The sequence below is a fragment of the Pezoporus occidentalis genome, unplaced genomic scaffold (genome assembly GCF_034315485.1).
Source record: "Pezoporus occidentalis ecotype Australia unplaced genomic scaffold, CSIRO_AGI_Poc_V1 ctg64, whole genome shotgun sequence".
In the NCBI taxonomy this organism is placed as follows: domain Eukaryota; kingdom Metazoa; phylum Chordata; class Aves; order Psittaciformes; family Psittacidae; genus Pezoporus; species Pezoporus occidentalis.
In genome coordinates this window covers 3,006,660-3,025,485 of record NW_026915987.1, presented here as the reverse complement: position 1 = coordinate 3,025,485, position 18,826 = coordinate 3,006,660, and the positions used below count along the sequence as shown (strand labels likewise).

General features: G+C 42.8%; 1 protein-coding gene across 11 annotated transcripts in view; it reads left to right on the top strand.

Annotated features, from left to right (window-relative positions):
* CACNA1B (calcium voltage-gated channel subunit alpha1 B) overlaps positions 1-18,826 on the top strand; it is a 297,873-nt gene that overhangs the window by 191,982 nt on the left and 87,065 nt on the right. For 7 of the 11 annotated variants that reach the window (XM_062640317.1, XM_062640315.1, XM_062640312.1 and 4 more), the window contains 3 exons: positions 1,296-1,363; positions 6,745-6,851; positions 13,874-13,936. In XM_062640317.1, coding sequence (XP_062496301.1) covers positions 1,296-1,363; positions 6,745-6,851; positions 13,874-13,936 — 238 coding nt within the window. The remainder of the gene's footprint in view (positions 1-1,295; positions 1,364-6,744; positions 6,852-13,873; positions 13,937-18,826) is intronic. The other 4 variants (XM_062640320.1, XM_062640316.1, XM_062640314.1 and 1 more) reach the window with 1 other exon arrangement.

Sequence of the window (18,826 nt, the reverse complement as noted above, 5' to 3'; positions counted from 1 at the left end):
ACAGCGCAATGCAAACACTGCAGCGGCTCATCACTCTTGAAGCCTTTGGGGAAATACTCGTGAAATCAACCTCATTCTCATGTGCATTCATATTTAGAGGAGCAATCATAGTGTTACACAGCTATGAAGTGACTCTCCTGTCACCGGGTAATGTGCAAAAGCAAGATCATAGAATTCCAGTCTGGTTTGGGTTGGAACTGACCTTAAGGCTTATCCAGTTCCAGCACCCTGCCATGGGAAGGGACACCTCCCACTAGAGCAGATTGTTCAAAGCCTTCATTTTCTTCTTGGAAAGCGGTTTAGACTTAGTTTTGCTTTGCTTGCTCTCCTTTCCCATGCAGAGGTATCTGATTTACAATTGTTTTGGTGCTGGTTTGCAGACACATTGCTGGAATAACAGCAAAATATATGAAGAGACAAGTAACAGCTGAAATCATTAGATGGAAAAATCAAAGTAGAATATGAATAAATAGTGTGAGCCATGTTACATCTTAGTGATATAATGCAGTATTCTGCAGAGAGAACCAAGCTAGAGTAGCACTGTGGTTCTTTAACTGGGCTACATGCAATTTGGTCTGGGCTAATGGCCTGTTTCTCAGCAGAACTCATTAACTTGAGCTGGATGTCCTTCTAACAGGCTCTTCTGTAGTTGTGCTGTGTGGGCTGCTGCAGCACTGAGGATAAAGAATGTCTGTGGAGGCCTAATTGTGATATCGACTTCAGTGTGATAAGTCATGATGGGACCTCCCGCCCAGTATGAAATGCAGCAGTGATCTGAGCTTAACTTTATTATGGTACCCTCCGCCTTTATATAGCTGTATGTATATATTATGCAAATGTTGGCTTTAAAAAGACTGATTTCCAGGAGCTCTACTGGTTGTTCTTTGAAACAAGAGGGGAAAACTGAAGGTGAAATCCTGTGTGTGTCTGTCTGTCTATGGGCAGGACCAGAGGTGTGGATTTTCTGGAATGAAAATAAGGGTCACTTCTGTCTCCAAGACCACCACATGGTCTCATACCAGTGGCACCTCTAGTGTTGTAAAGCCCTTGTGTGTATCCTCATCAGGGATATGTGCTGGGAAAGAGATAAATGGGTGTCTAGCACCCACTGTCCTGCAGAGCTGTCTCCCAGGAGAAGGAGGTGGATTAGAGATGAAGACAAAGCAGTGGTGCAAGGGGCCAATGTGTAATATACTGATGGTTATAAGTGGGAAAACAAGGGTAGTGGCAGCAGCAGGGGGATGGTTTACTGTATCTGCTGTGTGAAGGTGTTTTCCTTAGTTGCTTCCCCAAAGATACTCTCCTGAATGTCTTCTTGGCTATTGCTGTGGACAATCTGGCAAATGCCCAAGAGCTGACCAAGGTATGTATGAGATTTCTATTTCTTCAAACTCAGACCGCAGTTGCTGATCTAAAACGCACATTGCCAACCCTTCCAGGCACCCTGAGATGTCCTCTAGAGCCTGTTAATGTGGTGCCTCTGTTAACCAGTTTGTGTTGCAGAGAAGGACCTGGAGGTTTATTCTTGTTCAGGTTTATTCCATTTCAGGCTTGTTTCATTGAATTATTTCATGTTTTCAGCTTTGTTTTATCACAGAGTGGGCAGTGGGCATTGCTCACCTCGCTGCTGCATGGAGGTGCACAGGCACTGGTAGCATTTGCTGTTTTCAAGAGCAGAGGTGAAGCAATTAAAGGGTTTTGGCTGACCTGAAGCTTAGACGTGGGGTAATGCAAGTGTTGTGTTGCTACTTTGATTGTCTCATGCTGATGCTTCATGCCTTGCTGAGTTTTGGGATGAATCAAAGAACTAACATTCTCTAATCAACTCTGGAACACAACTTGCAGAGGCTGTTGTGAATACTCACTGAAGAGGGTATAATTTTCCTGCCTCTCACCAGGAGCAGGAGAAATCCAAGGCACCAGCAGAAAGCCAGGTACTGGCAAGAGAGGGAAATGGCACCGATACAACTTTATGTGCAGGTTTATATTGGAGCATTCCCTATGGAGAAAACCTTCTAGCCTCAGTATGGAGCAGGAAGGATTGCAAGTGGTGCAGTTTGTATTATTGCATACTTTTGATTTCTCATTGTGGCATACTCAGCTGTATTTACGAGGCAGCATTAAATTTTGTGTGCACGTTTCTAGCTTGTTCTCACTGAGTGGATAAAATCCCACACGCTCCATTGCTGTGCTGCTGCTGTCATAGAATCACAGACTGGTTTGGGTTGGAAGGAGTCTTAAAGATCATCTAGGTCCATCCCTCTCCCATAAGTTAGTGGCAAAAGTAGCACCATATCCACTTTAGCAGTTGTATTTTACAAGCTTTAGCTTATATACTCCTTCAGAGGATCACTAACCATGTGCTTATGCAGCAGCAGGCAAGGATGTTTTCTCTTTTAGAGCTGTGGAAAAGTGCAGTAGTTCATGGATACGCAATGCAACTCCACAGTTCAGGGACACGGAGACTTCTAGGGGTTTCCTACCCCGCTCCAGCTGTTGAGACCAAAGCAGCCAACCCCTCTCTGTTAAAATCCATGTTTTTGCAGCTGAGAGACAAAACAAAGCTCCGGCTCTGCCTTTGTACTGTGGAGCTGCGTGACTGGCTTCAGCTTCCAGCTTTAGCTGAGCCTTGTTTCCTGACAGCTGATACCCAGCACAGACCATACAAGAAGGCTTGTGGTTCTCAGGTGTATGGTGAATGTTCCTATGTCTCTGAGACCATGTTCTGCATCCATCCTCTCTCATAATGCATCTCAGGGCTGTGTTTAATCACTCTCTGTTTTCTCTGGGAAGTTTTTCACTTGCTCCTCAGCTCTTTCTATTCTTTCTAAAGCCCCCAGAAACCTCCAGCCTGGAGGCAGCATCCTCCCAGCCTGTTCTGGAGATCTCGGGGCATGCCTTGCATGTGCTGAGAGAGGGAGCCGGGCCCTGCAAGGGTCTTCGATAATGAAGCTCATCCTACTTCTTTCTTAATCCTTTAAGTGCTTTCTTGTGAATATTTCAGGAGCTGACTGGGACAGTTAGGAACCTGCCTTTTTTGATGTTGACTCTATGATTCTATAATTAAATATTAATGGATTCTGCAGCATTGCCAAATCATAAAGCTTCTTGAACAAACTTTTGGTTTTTTTTGGCTTTAATTTTATTTCTGAACCCCCCAAAACACTAGGGCTTTCTAAAGAAGAGGGAAAAGATGAAAGTAATTCAATTGGATGGCATACCTGGAGAATGAGGGATTTATTGCGAAGTAAATATGATCATGCAAACCCCAAAATGGCCCGGAGATCTAATTAAGTTACTCAGGAGTCAGTTGATCTCAGGAGACTTTCTTGACATTTTTATTGTAAAACTAATCGCGATCAGTGCTGCATATCGTGTGGGGAAACCATAAGCAGTTTGCAGCTGCCTCTGGTTTAGAAAGACAGAAAGGTTTCCTGCTAAACGGCAGGACTGAAACATTCCAACCAACAGTTCCAGTTCTGGATGCTAATTTGGACTTCTTTTATCGTGGCATTTGAACATTTCTCAGTAGCCTTAGCTGGGCCTTGTGACCTGTAACAGAAGTTATCAGAGTTATAACTATATTTAACTTAAGCTTGATCATCCAAAGTACTTGTGAGTTTTGGAACAGACACTGGAATGACTCATTTTGGGGAAAGAAAGGATCACCTTCTTTGCTTTCAGTATCTAAATAATCTGCTCTCCAGCCTCCTCCTCTCCCTCCCCAGGTCTCTCTCCTGCTCTTTCTGTTCTGGCTCCTCCTTAGCACTGACTTAAACTCTGTCAGCTTAATTCCTAATGATGCCTCAGAACTGTCCTGAATCTGTCTGGGCTGCCTATATATGGAGATATATAAATATATATATGGCTGTATATATATGGCTGTATATATAAGCCTATATATATATAGTTATTATGTTATATATAAGTAGTTCTGTATATATGTATATATATAGTTATTAGGTATATGTGTATATATATAGGCCTCTATATATGGGTATATACAGGCCTATATATATGCCTATACATATAGGCATATATATACACACATCTCCATATGTAGGCAGCCCAGGTAGATCCAGGACAGTTCTGAGAGATTACTAGAAATTAAGTGATACATAGGTATTTATAGGCATATATATATGCCTATACATATGAGATATATATGCCAGGGTGTATATATATGCCTATGTACCCTGTAGTTATTTCCATATATTGGCAGTGTTTTCTTCCTGCTCACTTACTCATAGTAGAATCAAAAATGCACTGCAGAGTTTGCTTTGAAAATACTTTCTGCTGACATTCCCACATCATCTCCAGTGACACACAGCAGTTCTCCATCCTCCTTACACTGGCATGTGAAGTCACCGTAAGTGACCCTTTATTTTCCTCAATATCCTAGAGTACTAAGAGCACTGCCAGCAGTCCCTGGGGCAGCAGCAGAAACCCATGCAATGAGGGGTGGGGATGATGTGTGAATTTTACATAGAAATATATTACAAAGTTGAAAAATCCCCAGAAATAATGGACTGACTGAAGTGAGCACAAACCCAGGAGTCTTCAGGTGTGAAGAGCCCTCCTCCTCCTCCCCAATGGAGAGGTGTCTTTCATTGGGTGAACTTGATAACGAATGGTCAGTATTAACTATGTGCATCATTATGGGTAGCCCTGAAGGAGGGTTTTACCATGCGATACGCTGTGATTGAAATGGGGATTTAGAGCTCTAGAAAACAGAAAGGAAACATCAAAGAGAGATGTCCTTATAGGTAGGGTCTTTGTATGCACTTGCCCCTGTATGATGACGGTGACAGCTGGCTGTTGCTGGGATGGATGGATGGATGGATGGATGGATGGATGGATGGATGGATGGATGGATGGGTGTTGCCATCACAGCTCAGAGCTGGCTTCAGTCATACACCATCACAGCCCTGTACGTTCCAAGTAGAAGAAGATGAGCTTGTGCCCCAGTGGGACCTGGCAGTGTAAGTATTAGGCAAAAAGTTAATTAACTTTTGTAGTGATCTGCAATCTCTGGATGAAAGGAGCTACAGAAATGTTATTAAGCAGTCATCTGCTAAAGAGTGGGCTTGTTCTGAGTTAGGGATGGCTGCATTTGTAATGAGAGCAGATATTTTCTGCTTTTACTTCAAGATAAGGAATCCAGCAGAATTATTGATGAACCAGGATGAATGGAGTAGAAGCTACAGATTCTAAAGAGATGGATAAAACTGCACCTGGTGCTTTAGGTTCAGAGAAAGAAAAATCAAAAGCCTTTGAACATATGTGATTTTAACACTGCTAGAGGGTCCTCAAGAGACGAAACAACTTAAACATACCTGTGGAATGAAAAGAAAATCAGAAAAGCCTTCTTATTGCAGGTCTTCTTCCTCAAAAGCTTGATGTTCTGCAGATACCCTTTGTGCTGGCTTTGGCTGGGGTAGAGTCAATTTTCTTTACAGAAGCTGGTGTGGGGTGTTGTTTTGGATTTTTGCTGCAGTGTTGATCACGCAAGGATGTTTCAGTTACTGCTGAGCAGTGCTTACACAGAATCAAGACCTTTCCTGCTCTTTACATCGGGTAGAATTGTTTATGCATATGGTATTCAGGATAGATAAATCTGGATGATTTCCCGTTTCAGAGCTAGATGCCTTGCTGTCTGCTCTCATTATTTTAAGCATAACTCTTTCACAACATTACCACTGAAGAGCAGAAGTAGATCTGTGGCATTTCATAAAACTTGACAGCAGAGCCTGTCGTTGCTCTCGTTGTGACATGTGGTTATTCCCTGAGTATGTGTGATGCTGCTATTGCCATCAGAGGGTCTGTGTTTATCCTGCCAGGATTTTACTGATTGCACTGCCTTGAAAGCGTAAGGGAAGTTTAGCCTAGGCCACCACTGAAGATGAACCAGGTTCTTTCTTTGCTTTTTGCCCTCATCTCATTGCCTGAGACCCTTTATTCTGAATTTGAACAGTGTTTCTCTTCCCATTACAATGGGTAGGAGGAAATAAATCACAGTTACATTCTGAGGGAACTTGCTGTGCCAACAGAGGTTAAAAATCCACATGATCTGGGATATATGCAGAAAACATGACTATAACCGTCTTTCTGATGGTTATAGTGCTTGAGTCTACAGACTATGCTTGAATACGGCTCCTCCTTTCTGTTGTCACCCTGTAAGTCTTCAGTGATTCAACTGAAATAATTGGAACTATTGGAGTAAAGCTGGTGTGAGCAGGACCAGTCAAGTCTGCTGTTTATTACACTTACTGTTTCAGAAAAGTCATGCTGGGAAGAAGTCATGAAGGATTTAGGAGTCTGTTTCATGCATTTCTATAGGACTTAGGCTTAAGAGTGATGGGGACTTAGGCTTTAGAGTGATGGGGCTCACCTCACCCCAGAAGTGTCACGCTTGTGGTTAGGTCTCTCCGTGCTCTGCCAGTCTCCTTCCCCAGGGCTAAGAGGAGACCCAAGAGAGGTAAGCTTTGCAAGGAAGATGTAACCTTGGTAAAAATGCACTGAGCACTTGACCAAACCTTGCATTTCTCATCTCAACCCGCTGTGGCTGGCACCAAGACCCTACCCAGGCGTCCCTACAAGTTACGGAATTATGACTTATATTAATGAGTTTCCACTGTTCTCACAGCAGAGTGGTGATGTTCACGTATGACTCGTGCCTTGGAGAGCTCTGGTCACTGTCCTTGCGTGATGCACGCTCTGATTTCTCTTGGTTTTCTGCACCAGGATGAGGAGGAGATGGAGGAAGCCACCAATCAAAAGCTCGCCCTGCAAAAGGCCAAGGAGGTGGCAGAAGTCAGCCCCATGTCTGCAGCCAACATCTCCATAGCTGCGTAAGCATGACTTTGATACTTGGGAACTTTATATTGTTTGGTTTCTGTATTTCAGTGTCAGTATGTGTCTGTTCAGCATGAGCATCCCATAGTCTTCTGTGAGCCCTTTTATATCTGTTACTGACAGGGCTTTATGTGGACTGAATACTTCAGAACTGATCGTTTAACCATGTATTTAATTCAGTATTTAAGTCTGGTTTTCTTTGTAATGCGTCATCTTTTGCCCTACTATAAATAGCTTGGTTTTTAGATGATTTTTTTTAAGCTGTCCTAGGATAGATTTCACCAGGTGAAGTGTTAACAAATCCGTTCACTTTGGGTTTGCAATTACAGGAGGGATGTTACACATAATAACTATTTTTCAATGGCACATAATAACTATTTTTCAATAATTTCTGCTTTGAAAATTTAAGTGTTAAGGCATTCCCCTAAATATCAGACTGAAAAATACGCTTGAATGCTCTTTTTGCTGTTTGAAAGAGAGCTGGGTTGAATAAAATCACTTATGTGAACAGTCAGTAGTTTGTAGCGAGAAACATCAATTTGCATTTTCAGAGTCAGGCTTTTCTGCATGGATGTGGACCTGAGCACGGACTCTGTGATACCAGAATCCTTAAAAATAATATTGACTTGGGGACCACTTTTTCATATATATGGATCTAAACTGATGTGAAAAAAATTCTATGTTGGTGGAAATACTTGTCCCAGATGTTGCTGAGGTCAGTGCAGAGTTCTGCCTGTGTGGGATTACGGGCTGGAGTTTGATACGTGCCTACCTTGCATGGATTTACCAAGAGCTGTGCTCTTCTTAAGGGTTCATTTAATTCTTCTGGAATTTTAGCATCAGGACCATCAGCATCAAAAAAAAAACAGGTTGTTCCTCAGATTTTACTGAAAGCTTCTGAAGTTTCTCAGATCCCTTTTGCAGGGGAGACCTCCAAAGGCTGGGGAAGCTCAAGCATAGGAAAAGAAATTTTGTGTTCAATTTTATTGCAAAGCATCTGAAATGCAGCAAGATCCCTGTTTGTTCCATCAGGGTCAATCTCTTGAGACCCTTGTTACTGGGAGTTTAACTCGCTTTGTCAAAGACAATAGGCCAAATGAAGCCAGTTCATTGTATGTGAAGGATAAGGATATTATTCATTTGGCTATTTTATTCCTCTTAGCATTTTATTTTGCCATTACTGCTTTAATCAGCTTCTATTTATTCTGTGTCTCTTTGTTGGGTTTAAATATGATCTTTTTCTTACAATGATTTCCTGTCTAGTCTTGAAAAGAAGTCAAATGAGGATATTTGCTCTTGTTCTTTGATGAATTTCCTGGTAGTGTTATTTTAAAATGCAAGATGATGATGCTTATTTTCTTCCTGTATTAATCAAATGCATGTGAAGAGTTCTCATAAAGCAGAAAACGGAGCTAAGATTTTGCACCACATTGTTAGCTTTAGAATAACCTTATTCCATGATTTTTCAGCAGACTTTCACCTGGCTTTCAATACCACAGGGCCAGGTTTGTGACCACAGTTGAAAGTGAGTACAAAATCATGGATTTCTGCTTATTTTCCTCACATTGTATCTGCCCAAACCCCCACCTGCCACATCTGTACAGGCAGGTAATGAGGCTTTACAAGTGAGCACATCTGAAGGTGCAGTTGGTTGCTTTCACATCTACTAACCATGGCAGCATCGTGCATGCTCTATGGGAAACATCACCTAACAGTCACTGTGTGACTTCTCCTTTTCTCTGCCTCAGTGTCAATGAAGTGCTTCCCAGTCCACCCCCAAAGCTTGCAGGGCTCTGTTCTGAAAAACAAATGTGTTAAGGTCAATCTGTTGATGACCAAGTGGATGATGACATAGAGGAGAGGGCAAGAGAGAAGTCAGGTGTTTTGTGAGGCAGAAATAGGTGTATGGATGGATTGCTGGCTCATGATCCAAAAGATATTTAACAAATGCATACCAAAGCAATTTGCTTAATACATTAATTCATCCACAGCAAACTCCAAAGGGTCTTAGCAGCTAGAGCCTTAAGTCTTGCAGTACCTATCCCTTACATCCAGAACGGTAGGGCTGATGATGGGACCCATGGTTGACAGGCAACTGTACCCTGCTACTTCATTTCTTATGCTCTTCAGCTGCACAGAGGTCCTGAAGATGGAGTAAATGCCATGTTGATGGCAAGACTTGTTAGGTCAAATCTCTGATGCAATTCAGAGCTAGACATGCCAAGAATGAATCCAAGTGCTGGGCACACTTGGGAACAGCATATTTGGTGTATGGAAATACCATCACAAAAAGCAAACCTATGTAGAAGTTGGGCACCCCACAGTGAGTGGTAAGGAGGGGCTGTGAAATCTGGGACTGAGCTACCAAAGACCTGCTGCAAAGATGGGTCTCCTCTTCCAGTTTATATTTTTATTTTCTCCTAAGGAATCATTTTTTAGTTTTATAACTTGATTTTATTTTCATACATATGAAAATGAATTTCTGTAACAACAAGGCATCAACAGCATGGATTGATGCAGAGGGCACCATGACTTGCATTCCCTTAGTCATGATGTTCGTGTTCCTGGTGTTCCTGTCCTCCTCCCATAAAGGTGATAAAGCCATCCTGGGGCTGAGGCTGGTGGAAAGTCATATCGGTCATTCTGCCTTCTCACCAATGAGGTGCTGTGCTTGCTGTTTTGCTTCTTTCCCTTGTCAGTCCTACATCAAGGACTGAGAGTCTGTATCTTCCCTTAAGCCTCCTTCCAAGCCATTCCATACTCCGTAGTGTTGTATCTGCTCCTCTACCTCTGGAGTTTTTCCTGGCATTGCACCCATGGTTTGTATGCTCCTGTGCCTGCAGTTTATCTCCACCAGTTCTGCTCTCCTTTGCCATTCAAGGCTCTCTTCATAACTGACCTTCAGGAAATGTTCAAGTTATAGCATTAGTTGCAAAATGTCATTTCCTAGGCATAAGAAACTGGTTGCTTATTTAACATTTCAGCCTGCTTAGAGGGTCTGAAGAGGAGCCTTCACCTGCAATAGGCTGCTGTGTGAGCCACAAATTGTCTTGTGGTTGATAGATGGTGAAGCTCTATGGTGTCTTGGGGATCTGTTTTAATAATATACTCATTATTACAGTGGCATTGCGATATCATCTATCTTGCAACTGAGTCCAAGTGCTTTATTACAGTGTTCTACCTGCACTTGGTTTGTAGCTCTCACTTCATCAATCTCCCAGGATTTCTCTGGTTTGTCTTCTGCTCCACCAAAGGGACTCAATGTGAACAAATTTGTCTGAGTGGAGTTTGTTTTTCCACCTGGTGAACTCTATCCTTGAGCCTATTTGTTTTGTGGTTTTTTTTCAGAATTAAAACCTAGGCTGGGAGGTTGTTTCTGTCCTTGTTGTAATGTTTGGTTTAAACCAGAATAGCTGTTTAACGTGTGTTCTTGCATTTTACTTTGAACCCATTGTTTCATTCTTATTTTTGTGATTTATTTTGTTTTCTGTTTAGCATTTTCCTTGCTTTGTTGTTTCTGGAGGTGAGTTTCTGGGTTTGTTCAGTTTGCCCAGCATTGTCTTCAAAACCCTCTGTTCCATACAGCATTTAAACCTCTTCAGCCTCCTGAACTCAACGACTGCAGATGGATGGGTCCTTACAGCAAGCCATTGGTGCAGCTTCCTTGGTGGCCAGAATGGAGGAGGGGGGAAAAGGGGGCCAGTTACACAGGCAGTGGATGTGCAAACCACTTTGCAATGCCAGTGAAAAGGTGCTGGTGGAAGGTAGACCCATTGGGCTCATTTTCATGGTCACACAAAGACCCCAATATAAGCATGGTCTTTCTGTATTTGCCTAACCCAAAGCCTGAACTCCCCGTGTTGGTGTTCCCTATCCACCTTTCTATTCCAGCCAGAGATGCACCAATGGCACGTACAAAAGGGGCTGCAATAAACACACCCAGCCCAGCATGGGCCAACAGGCCAGCTGGAGAAGACACTGTCTGCAGCTCACGTGGCACCCAGAGCCCATGTATTTTCCAGTGCCCTCTTCAGATTTTCTTGGGAAAAGCCTTAAAACAACAATCACAACAGCTAGCAACTGCTAAACTTGTAGGAACCATTTGTAGGTCATTTTCCTGAAGTCATGCTGAGTGAAACTGGTTTGTTTCTCATGGGTTTCTTTTTAATTCCATGTGGTAATGGGTTACAGTCATAGCCAGACCCAAGGGAAATATTTAAGTAGGGGTGTCGGATGTGAGTTCTGGTTGGGAGGAGAGCTTCCCAGATGTAGTGGAAGAAGCTTTGTTGACAGTGGCAGAGACAGTTTGTGCACTGTGGGCACTAGACTTAAACAAATTCTATAGGGTTGCCCACTATTGTTTTCCAAAGTTACCCGTGCTTCCCAGGAAAACCTTCCAGCCTCTGAAGACCTTTCCCTCTCTCCAGGCTCTGGCTGGTTTCTGCTGGACCCTCCCGTGGTTATTCAAAGCAGTTTACATTTCAGTTGCACACCCACAGGTAGATACTGCCTGTTAATGTGAGCAAGTTGACTACTCACCAGCAAAGTGCCAAGAACAACTAAGGTGGCACATCATTTCATAGTGACCTCTCAGAGTTGTCTGTCCCTTTTGTACAGGTCTGGGGATAAAGGGGTGGGTGGGGGGAGCTGCTCTGTTTTTCCAGGACATTTTCCATCTCAGAGGTTCCATATTTTCCTTCTGTCTTGGGAATATTGCTGTCTGTTTCCAAATCCCTGTCGGGTTGTTGGTAGCCAACAGGATCCAGCAAGAAGTGTGCCTGAACACCCAACCCATAAAACATCGTGTGCTGGGTGATGTGTAGACTAGGAGAGGCGTTCTTTTTCTCTTGCTGGCTTGTGATTTCTTCCCTTCCTTCCCCCCCCTGAAGTGTGTTGATGTGTGAGGTACTGTGATTCCTTCTGTTAGTTTGCCTTTTTGCCCTTGCTGTCAGTGTAACAATGACTCAGCTACGCCTAAAGACACTCTTGTACTCTGTCGCTCATGGATGGTAAGTAGCACTGAGCAAAGCTCAAGTACTTGTGTCATTTTGATTGGAAAAGGAGGCTGTCTGTGCTTCGTGGCTTTACACCCTGCAGTTCCAGCAGAAATACAGTCAAATTTACGGTTTCAAAAGAGCAGACTCCAGCAGTGGGAGCAGAGGAGTGAACCTGGAGAGCTGCAGGACTTGCATAATGTAGGCTGGCCAGGTTACAAGGATACTTGGCAAGATCCAGGCATGGTCTTCATCCTGCACTGCACCAAATGAGGCAGGGATAGATACAAAGGTTCATTCAAGCCTCCTGCCAAGGGATGCTGAGATCCTGCCTTCAGCAATTCTAAGCCAAATTTCCACAGGTATTGCACAGTGTTGGTGCTGACTTGCAGGTAAATTAGGGAGGTCGAGTACATTCTCCTCCATCATGAGTTTTACACCTGTTTTGCCCAAGTAATTACTTACTTACTCTTGACACACTCATGCAGTCAAAGGTTTGTTCTCTGCAGGGTTTAGCTGATAACCTGGGGGTTCAGCATCCAGCCAGAGAGTAAAGGGGTCCCCAGCTGGAGCAACCTGGAGACAACAATTTTCTTGGCAAACAAGCAGGGCATGCCAACTCCACTTTGAGTCCTGCTCCCATTTCATTTGGCACTGCACAAACGTAGAAATAGTAAAGTTTAGACAAAATACCTGACTGTTCATCAGACTATTTGCTCCAAACAAAACTTTTATGATGCCTTTCAAAATTTCTCTTATATTCATTCCAGGCTTCTTGACTTTTGGATTGTTGTATTATAGCCTTTATCTGGGCCAACATTTCTCTTCAGAATAATTCATGGATTTGAAGTAAATGCATATTTAAACCTACTTATATCCAAAAAACATTAGATTTTAGATGAACCTTCTGGTTTGCTAGTATTTGTTGTGAACAGATTAAAACCCTCATGGAAGCAGGAGAAAAAATGCTGCGAGGGAAAAGGCATATTCAGGAGGTGAAGGGATTCTATTTCCAGCCTTGGGGAGGGTTCTCTGGATGATGTAGATTTATAAAGAATATTTCTTATGACAATGCAAAAATTAGCACCTCAAGCCAAGATCTATCAAGATATTTCAAATCCTGTTTTTCGGTAGATTCCCTGCCAAAGGAAGAATAAACTCTTTCAGTGCAATCCAGTGATTTCCATATTTAGAACCCCCCCCCCACACATACAAGGGTGTTTATACAAACACTCGATGGAGGAGAATCTACAGAATTTCTTGAGAACTGAAACAGACTCCTTTCAACCATTCGATGATTCTATGTGTCAGGCCCAGCAGACCTATGGGGTTTAGGCACAGTGAGCTGCATTTGGACAGTCTGAGCTCAGGCATGTCCCCATGCCTGTTAGAGGAGAGAGGTAGGTGCCTCTGAAGAGCAAATCCCAGGTAGAGACAGAGGAGAAGCAGCTGCTGGGGCTCAGGTGGATTTAGGCTCTCTGGACGTGCCCCAGGTTCCTCCCTCCAGCCCATGCTTTCTCTGTGCTAAGGCTTCTTCCTCATGTCACAGAGCCAGAGTGGGAATTAGCATCCTGCTCCCACTTGGAAATAATGATTTGCAGCACAGCTGTAATAGCAACCACCACCTGTTTCTACAAGGACCTCTACGCTGAGGTCCTAAAGATGACTTCTACGGAGGACTTGGATTGTGTGAGTATAGCACATGGAGGCATAAAGTCCTAATATCATTGTGTGGCTTTTGGTTCACCTTTTAATTTTTTTCCCCCTTTTAGTTCTGTTTTTGATTCTTTGGTTATTTCCCTGTTAACTGGAAGGTGGTGTGTCTGTGGCTTCCACACTTTCTGAAGCTTGCCTGGTTTCCTACCAAGATGCACGCTGCAGTCTGCATTCGATAGGACACAGCCTGTATGAGTCTCCTCCCGATGTCTTTTATGGTTCCTCTGCTCTTCTTTATTTTGATTTCTTTTTTCCTTTTGTTTTCTCACTTTTTGTTTTCTTTGTTTGTTTTGTTTTTGCATGTGCAGTTTTGTAAAGCAAACTCGAGGTACTGTATCTCGCAGCTCGTCAGTCTCCAGCGTAAATTCACCGTGAGTTGCTCTCTGTTACAATATTCAGTACATGGATTTTTATCTCCATATTTATAAACCTCCCTCTTTCCCCTTCTCCTGACACCTTCACTTCCCTTCCTTGTTTTTCCCCCAAATCATTCCCATCATTGTGGAAAGCCTCCAGACCAACATACAGTGGAAGGACTGGAAGGTGTACGACATTGCCAAGTAATGCTTGTGATTTGATCGTGAGCAACTCTGTAGTGTTTTGAACATTGACTGTGATTTTTTTCCTCCCTTCCTTCATTTTAATCCCATCCCCTTAATTGTTTTCCTTTGTTTATTCCTTAACTATTTTCCCTCTTCTCCTGTCTGCCCTCATTTGGTGGTTCATCTTGTTCTCACTTGTATTTTTGTCCTCTGTGTTTATTATGTGTTGGGCTGATGGCTTTGATGTTCCACCAGTGTTTGCACTTATGGTTCAATAGGAGAATGTAGGCCAGCTATGAGTGTGCTCTTCAAATGAAAGCTTGAGAAGGATTATAAAAGAAACTTCTGGAAATGGGACCCAAGTGAGACCAAATTGGAAAACTCTCCATAAGCATCTTTGGGAAACTTATAAGAGGGCTGAGTATGCCTGTGCTCTCTGACCTTGAGCTGGAGCTTAAAGCTACAGATATGGTAAAAATGAGGCACTCAGTAAACTCCTATGTACCTGTGGTTGAGCGAACACGGTGATAGACCTTTCATTCACTCTATCCCCTTCCTAACAAACAAATCTTGCTGGCTTTGCTGTGAATCGTGGGTGTGCTTTGACACCAATGCAGGTTTGTAGAAAATATCATTGCTCCTGCTGACTAATACAACAGAAATCATCATCAGCTTCTCATCAACCCATCTCAGTGTCTTGGCTTTGGGTTGTACCTTTACCGTTTGATGTTATCTTTCTTCTTTAATGCTTTTGAAGGGACAAGTAAGTGCAATTCAAACATGTGTGGGTTTGTCTTATGTGCACCATAGCAGCTACCAAAGGCACAGTGAAGCAAAAGATGTTTTCCACCAGCTTCCTGACATCTTCCTTTTTCCCAGGGTGTTTTGAGGGTCCTTATCTACTGGTGGTTCTTAGACATGATTGTATTAAAAATACGTTGATATGATGTGTGAGCTTTGCTTCTTGTGACCAAGACTGAACTTTTTCAACTAACAAAAGTAGGTGTGACTTGTATGTGCTAAGGTCTGAGATGTCACAGGGCTGGGACAGTGAAAATTTAGGGGAATAAACTAGACCAAGGCAGCTTTTGGCTCACTTCTTGCAGTGCATTTATTGGCTGCAATGGTGTTTTGACAGGCAGAAAGGTGCAGAGAGAGGTCTATTGCTCTTTGGTTCCCTCTGATCCTGCCTTACCCCTGGCAGGAGGAAGGTGATGGTTAAAGGTGGTGATGGGGGAGAGGTGCTGAGCTGCATCCTCTCCAACACTCCAGTGGAAGTTGCACTAAATTGGTCAGAGGCAATGTTTGCCCAATAAGAAATGAAGCCTTGTAAGAATGAAGAATCTGGTTCCTTTTCCAAACTTCCATAGGCAGAGCTGCCTTTTAAGAAGGTGAAATCAAACCACAGCTACTAAAATCCCCTTGGAAGGAGGATTTGTCTGCATTTGGAGGCATTTGCCTGCATTTGGAGGCATTTGCCATTGAGGTCTGTTGCTAACTCCCCACCAGCAATAGAGACAGTATAATAGAGGCTTTTTTTGCTGATATGACTCACATCTGGTCTCTGAACAGAATTAATTTTTACTGCAAAAAGCTGTAACTGAGGATTCTTCTCCTCTTTAACATTTCTATGCACCGTCTGGGCAGTAATTTGTAATTTCCTATGCAAACCAGAGCTGGTTTTGACAGATGAGCTGAGCGTGCATTCTCTTCTCTGTGGGTATCTAAAGAGCATTTCTCCAGCAATACCTCCTGTTTTGATTAAATAAATCACTGTACCCCATTACAATGTACAATGTATAAAAGCACCAGCCGTCACAGAGCAGCAGTAGAAGCTCCCTGCAGAGTAAAGACATCTGAAATTCTTGTTTACTCAGTCTAAATGTAAGGGTTAGAAATGTGGGGGTTTATTTTCTATCCAAATAGCTAAACTGGAACAACTCCTCTTAGGGCCATGCAGGTGCTCTGGACTCCCATTCCCTGGGTGAATATTAGCATAGGTTCAGGATGCCTTTATACCACTTCGTTTCTACCCACTGGGAGTGCTATTGCTGTAATTACACTGAATAGATAAATGGTGTGATTTTTGGGCACAGATGGAAGTTGAACAGTTTTGCTGATCGAAAAGAGCTTGTAAAAGGTGCAAAAATATCCCCATTCCTTTTTCTCCCTTGGGTTGCTCAAACAGCAGAAAATACTTTGGGCCCTGAATATCATTAAGAACAGGATCTGCAAAGCCATGGTCATTTGTTTTGAAAGAACAAAGCTCACTCAGAAATGTTTTGAGATATAAAGCATTGGGTTTTATTCCCCTATCATTTGCTTATTAAAAATATTAATAATTGTACATGGGTAAGAAACTAAAGACAAAACATCAGAGCTAGTTTCTTTAAATAATCAAGGAGAAGTAATTTTCTTGTGCTAATTCCAGCCTTTCGAGCTATAAGATCTGTGATACAAGCAGTGCAAGCAGTGCAAAATACATGTTTAATTCACTGAGGAGAGGTAGTTAAATACAGATCTGCTCTATTACTTCAAGAAGATCAGCATTTATCTAAGATACATACTGCAATTGGTGACTAATGTATATGTACATAGGGGATGACACACAGCTAAGTGAATAATTATGTTGTATTTTGCCAGTAGTAGGAATTTAAGAGTTCTGGGATGTTGAATTTTCATATAAATCCTTATATTGCAATTGCTGATGAAATCAAAGTGGTGCAGTAACTTGAGGTTTTCTTTGCACTGCTACTGGTTATTATTTCTAATGGGGTCCAGAGGTGTCAGTCAGTGCTTGGACATGAAACTAGACATATTCTTAAGGCATTTTCTAGATTGATAAATAAAGCAAACCCCAGTGTTTCACAGCCTGAGGATTTTTATTTCCATAAGTGCTCAATACCAGCATTGGCCACAGATTATCTTTTTTTGCCAGAACAAAACTTGGTTTTCTTTGAGCAGCTCTTTCTTTCCCACCCAGACCATCACAGCACGTGTCTGCTGCATCCACCCAGCTGTAGATGACCTGATAGCATACAGAGGGAAATGAGAAAGCTTCAATATCTTCTACCAGAATGAATGTGTCATTCACCATCCAAGAACCCAAACTGTTCTTGATCTCTATCTGTTGCTTCTCTATATTCACTGTCTGGGCCTATCTGCTTCATTTCCATCCTCATCATGCACAAAAGGGGGTTGTGACTTCATTCCCTGATGTGTTTAGTCCTGGGTTTTCATAGGAGTCTGGAGTTCACGGTGGGATCATTACAGAATGCTTGTGGTCCCTACAGAGTCTAGTCTGGGCCGTTGCAGCTTATTTCATGGGCTGAGAAAGTTGGGGCTGTTCAGCCTGCAAAAGAGACCTCAGAGCAGATTCCAGTATCTGAAAGGGGCTACAGGGATGCTGGGGAGGGACTCTTAATCAGGGACTGCAGTGATAGGACAAGGGGAATGGCTTTAAACTGAAACAGGGGAGACTGAGATGAGCTCTTAGGCACCGTGTGAGGGTGCTGAGGCGCTGGCACAGGGTGCCCAGAGAAGCTGTGGCTGCCCCATCCCTGGCAGTGTTCAAGGCCAGGTTGGACACAGGGGCTTGGAGCAAGCTGCTCTAGTGGAAGGGGTCCCTGCCCGTGGCAGGGGTTGGAGGTGGAGGAGCTTTAAGGGCCCTTCCAACACAAACCATTCTACAATATGATTCTGTGATTTGTCAGAATGTCTTCTGGAGAGCATGGATTGAACACTTCAGAGGCAAAACACAAAGTAAATGTAATTTAGCTGGATTTTAGGAGAATATCTGGTTTCACGTATTTAACCTTGGTGTGCTTTTCATTAAATTGGGCCATAGCGATGTGGCTTTTAACTTCCATATTTTTGTTGTACCTGTTTCTGTTAAAGAGCCTGTTATTTACTGCTGAGGATGCAATTATTTGATCACAATTCATAGCTGCAATATCAAGGAAGTTGTAAGGTCTGAAAAGCGATCTTGTGACTAATGATAGCAATGTAGCTTGTGTTAGATTAGACAATTTCTGGCATTTTCTCAAGATAAGAATGTGCATAAAACCATCTGGGGTTAGTATGTGATGTCCTATTTTATGGAAAACAATTAGGAAATTTTTCTTATTAGAGGCATAGAGAACAGCATGCAGGCTGGTGAGTTATGGTTGAGTGAAATTACTCTGTTATGAAAAAATTGAAGCTGAAAGCAGTAAAACTTCCGTTACAATAACATAACACCAGGAAGCTTTGGCTTGGCTAGCTTCACATTGCTTCAGAGCTGTATGAAAACAAGTGGCTCAGCTGTCTTCAAACTCTAAGCAGTGGCATACAATGATTTCTGCTGCTCTTTGGAGGTGGTGGCCATGGACACCTCATGGGAGTGGTAGCAAAGTGCTAGGTCTTTCTTGAGCTGTGTTATGATACACACCTTGGAAACCTTCTGGCTCAACGTTGGCCAAAGACTCCAGCCAGAGGGCTTGCAGTGCATCATGAGTGACATGCCCTCAGCGGCTCCTGAAGGACCTTCAGCAGTGCTCAACTGTGTCTCACTCTGGCATCTCAGCTTCTTTCTCCTGATGAGACCTGTGGTCTGCATGTCCTGCATCTGCAGTTCTCCAAATTGCCTAAAAAAGCAGGTAGAGGGAGTGGAAATTCAATCTGAGGATGATAATACTGAAGAAAATATCAAAATATTGCATTTTGATGAATGTTACATGG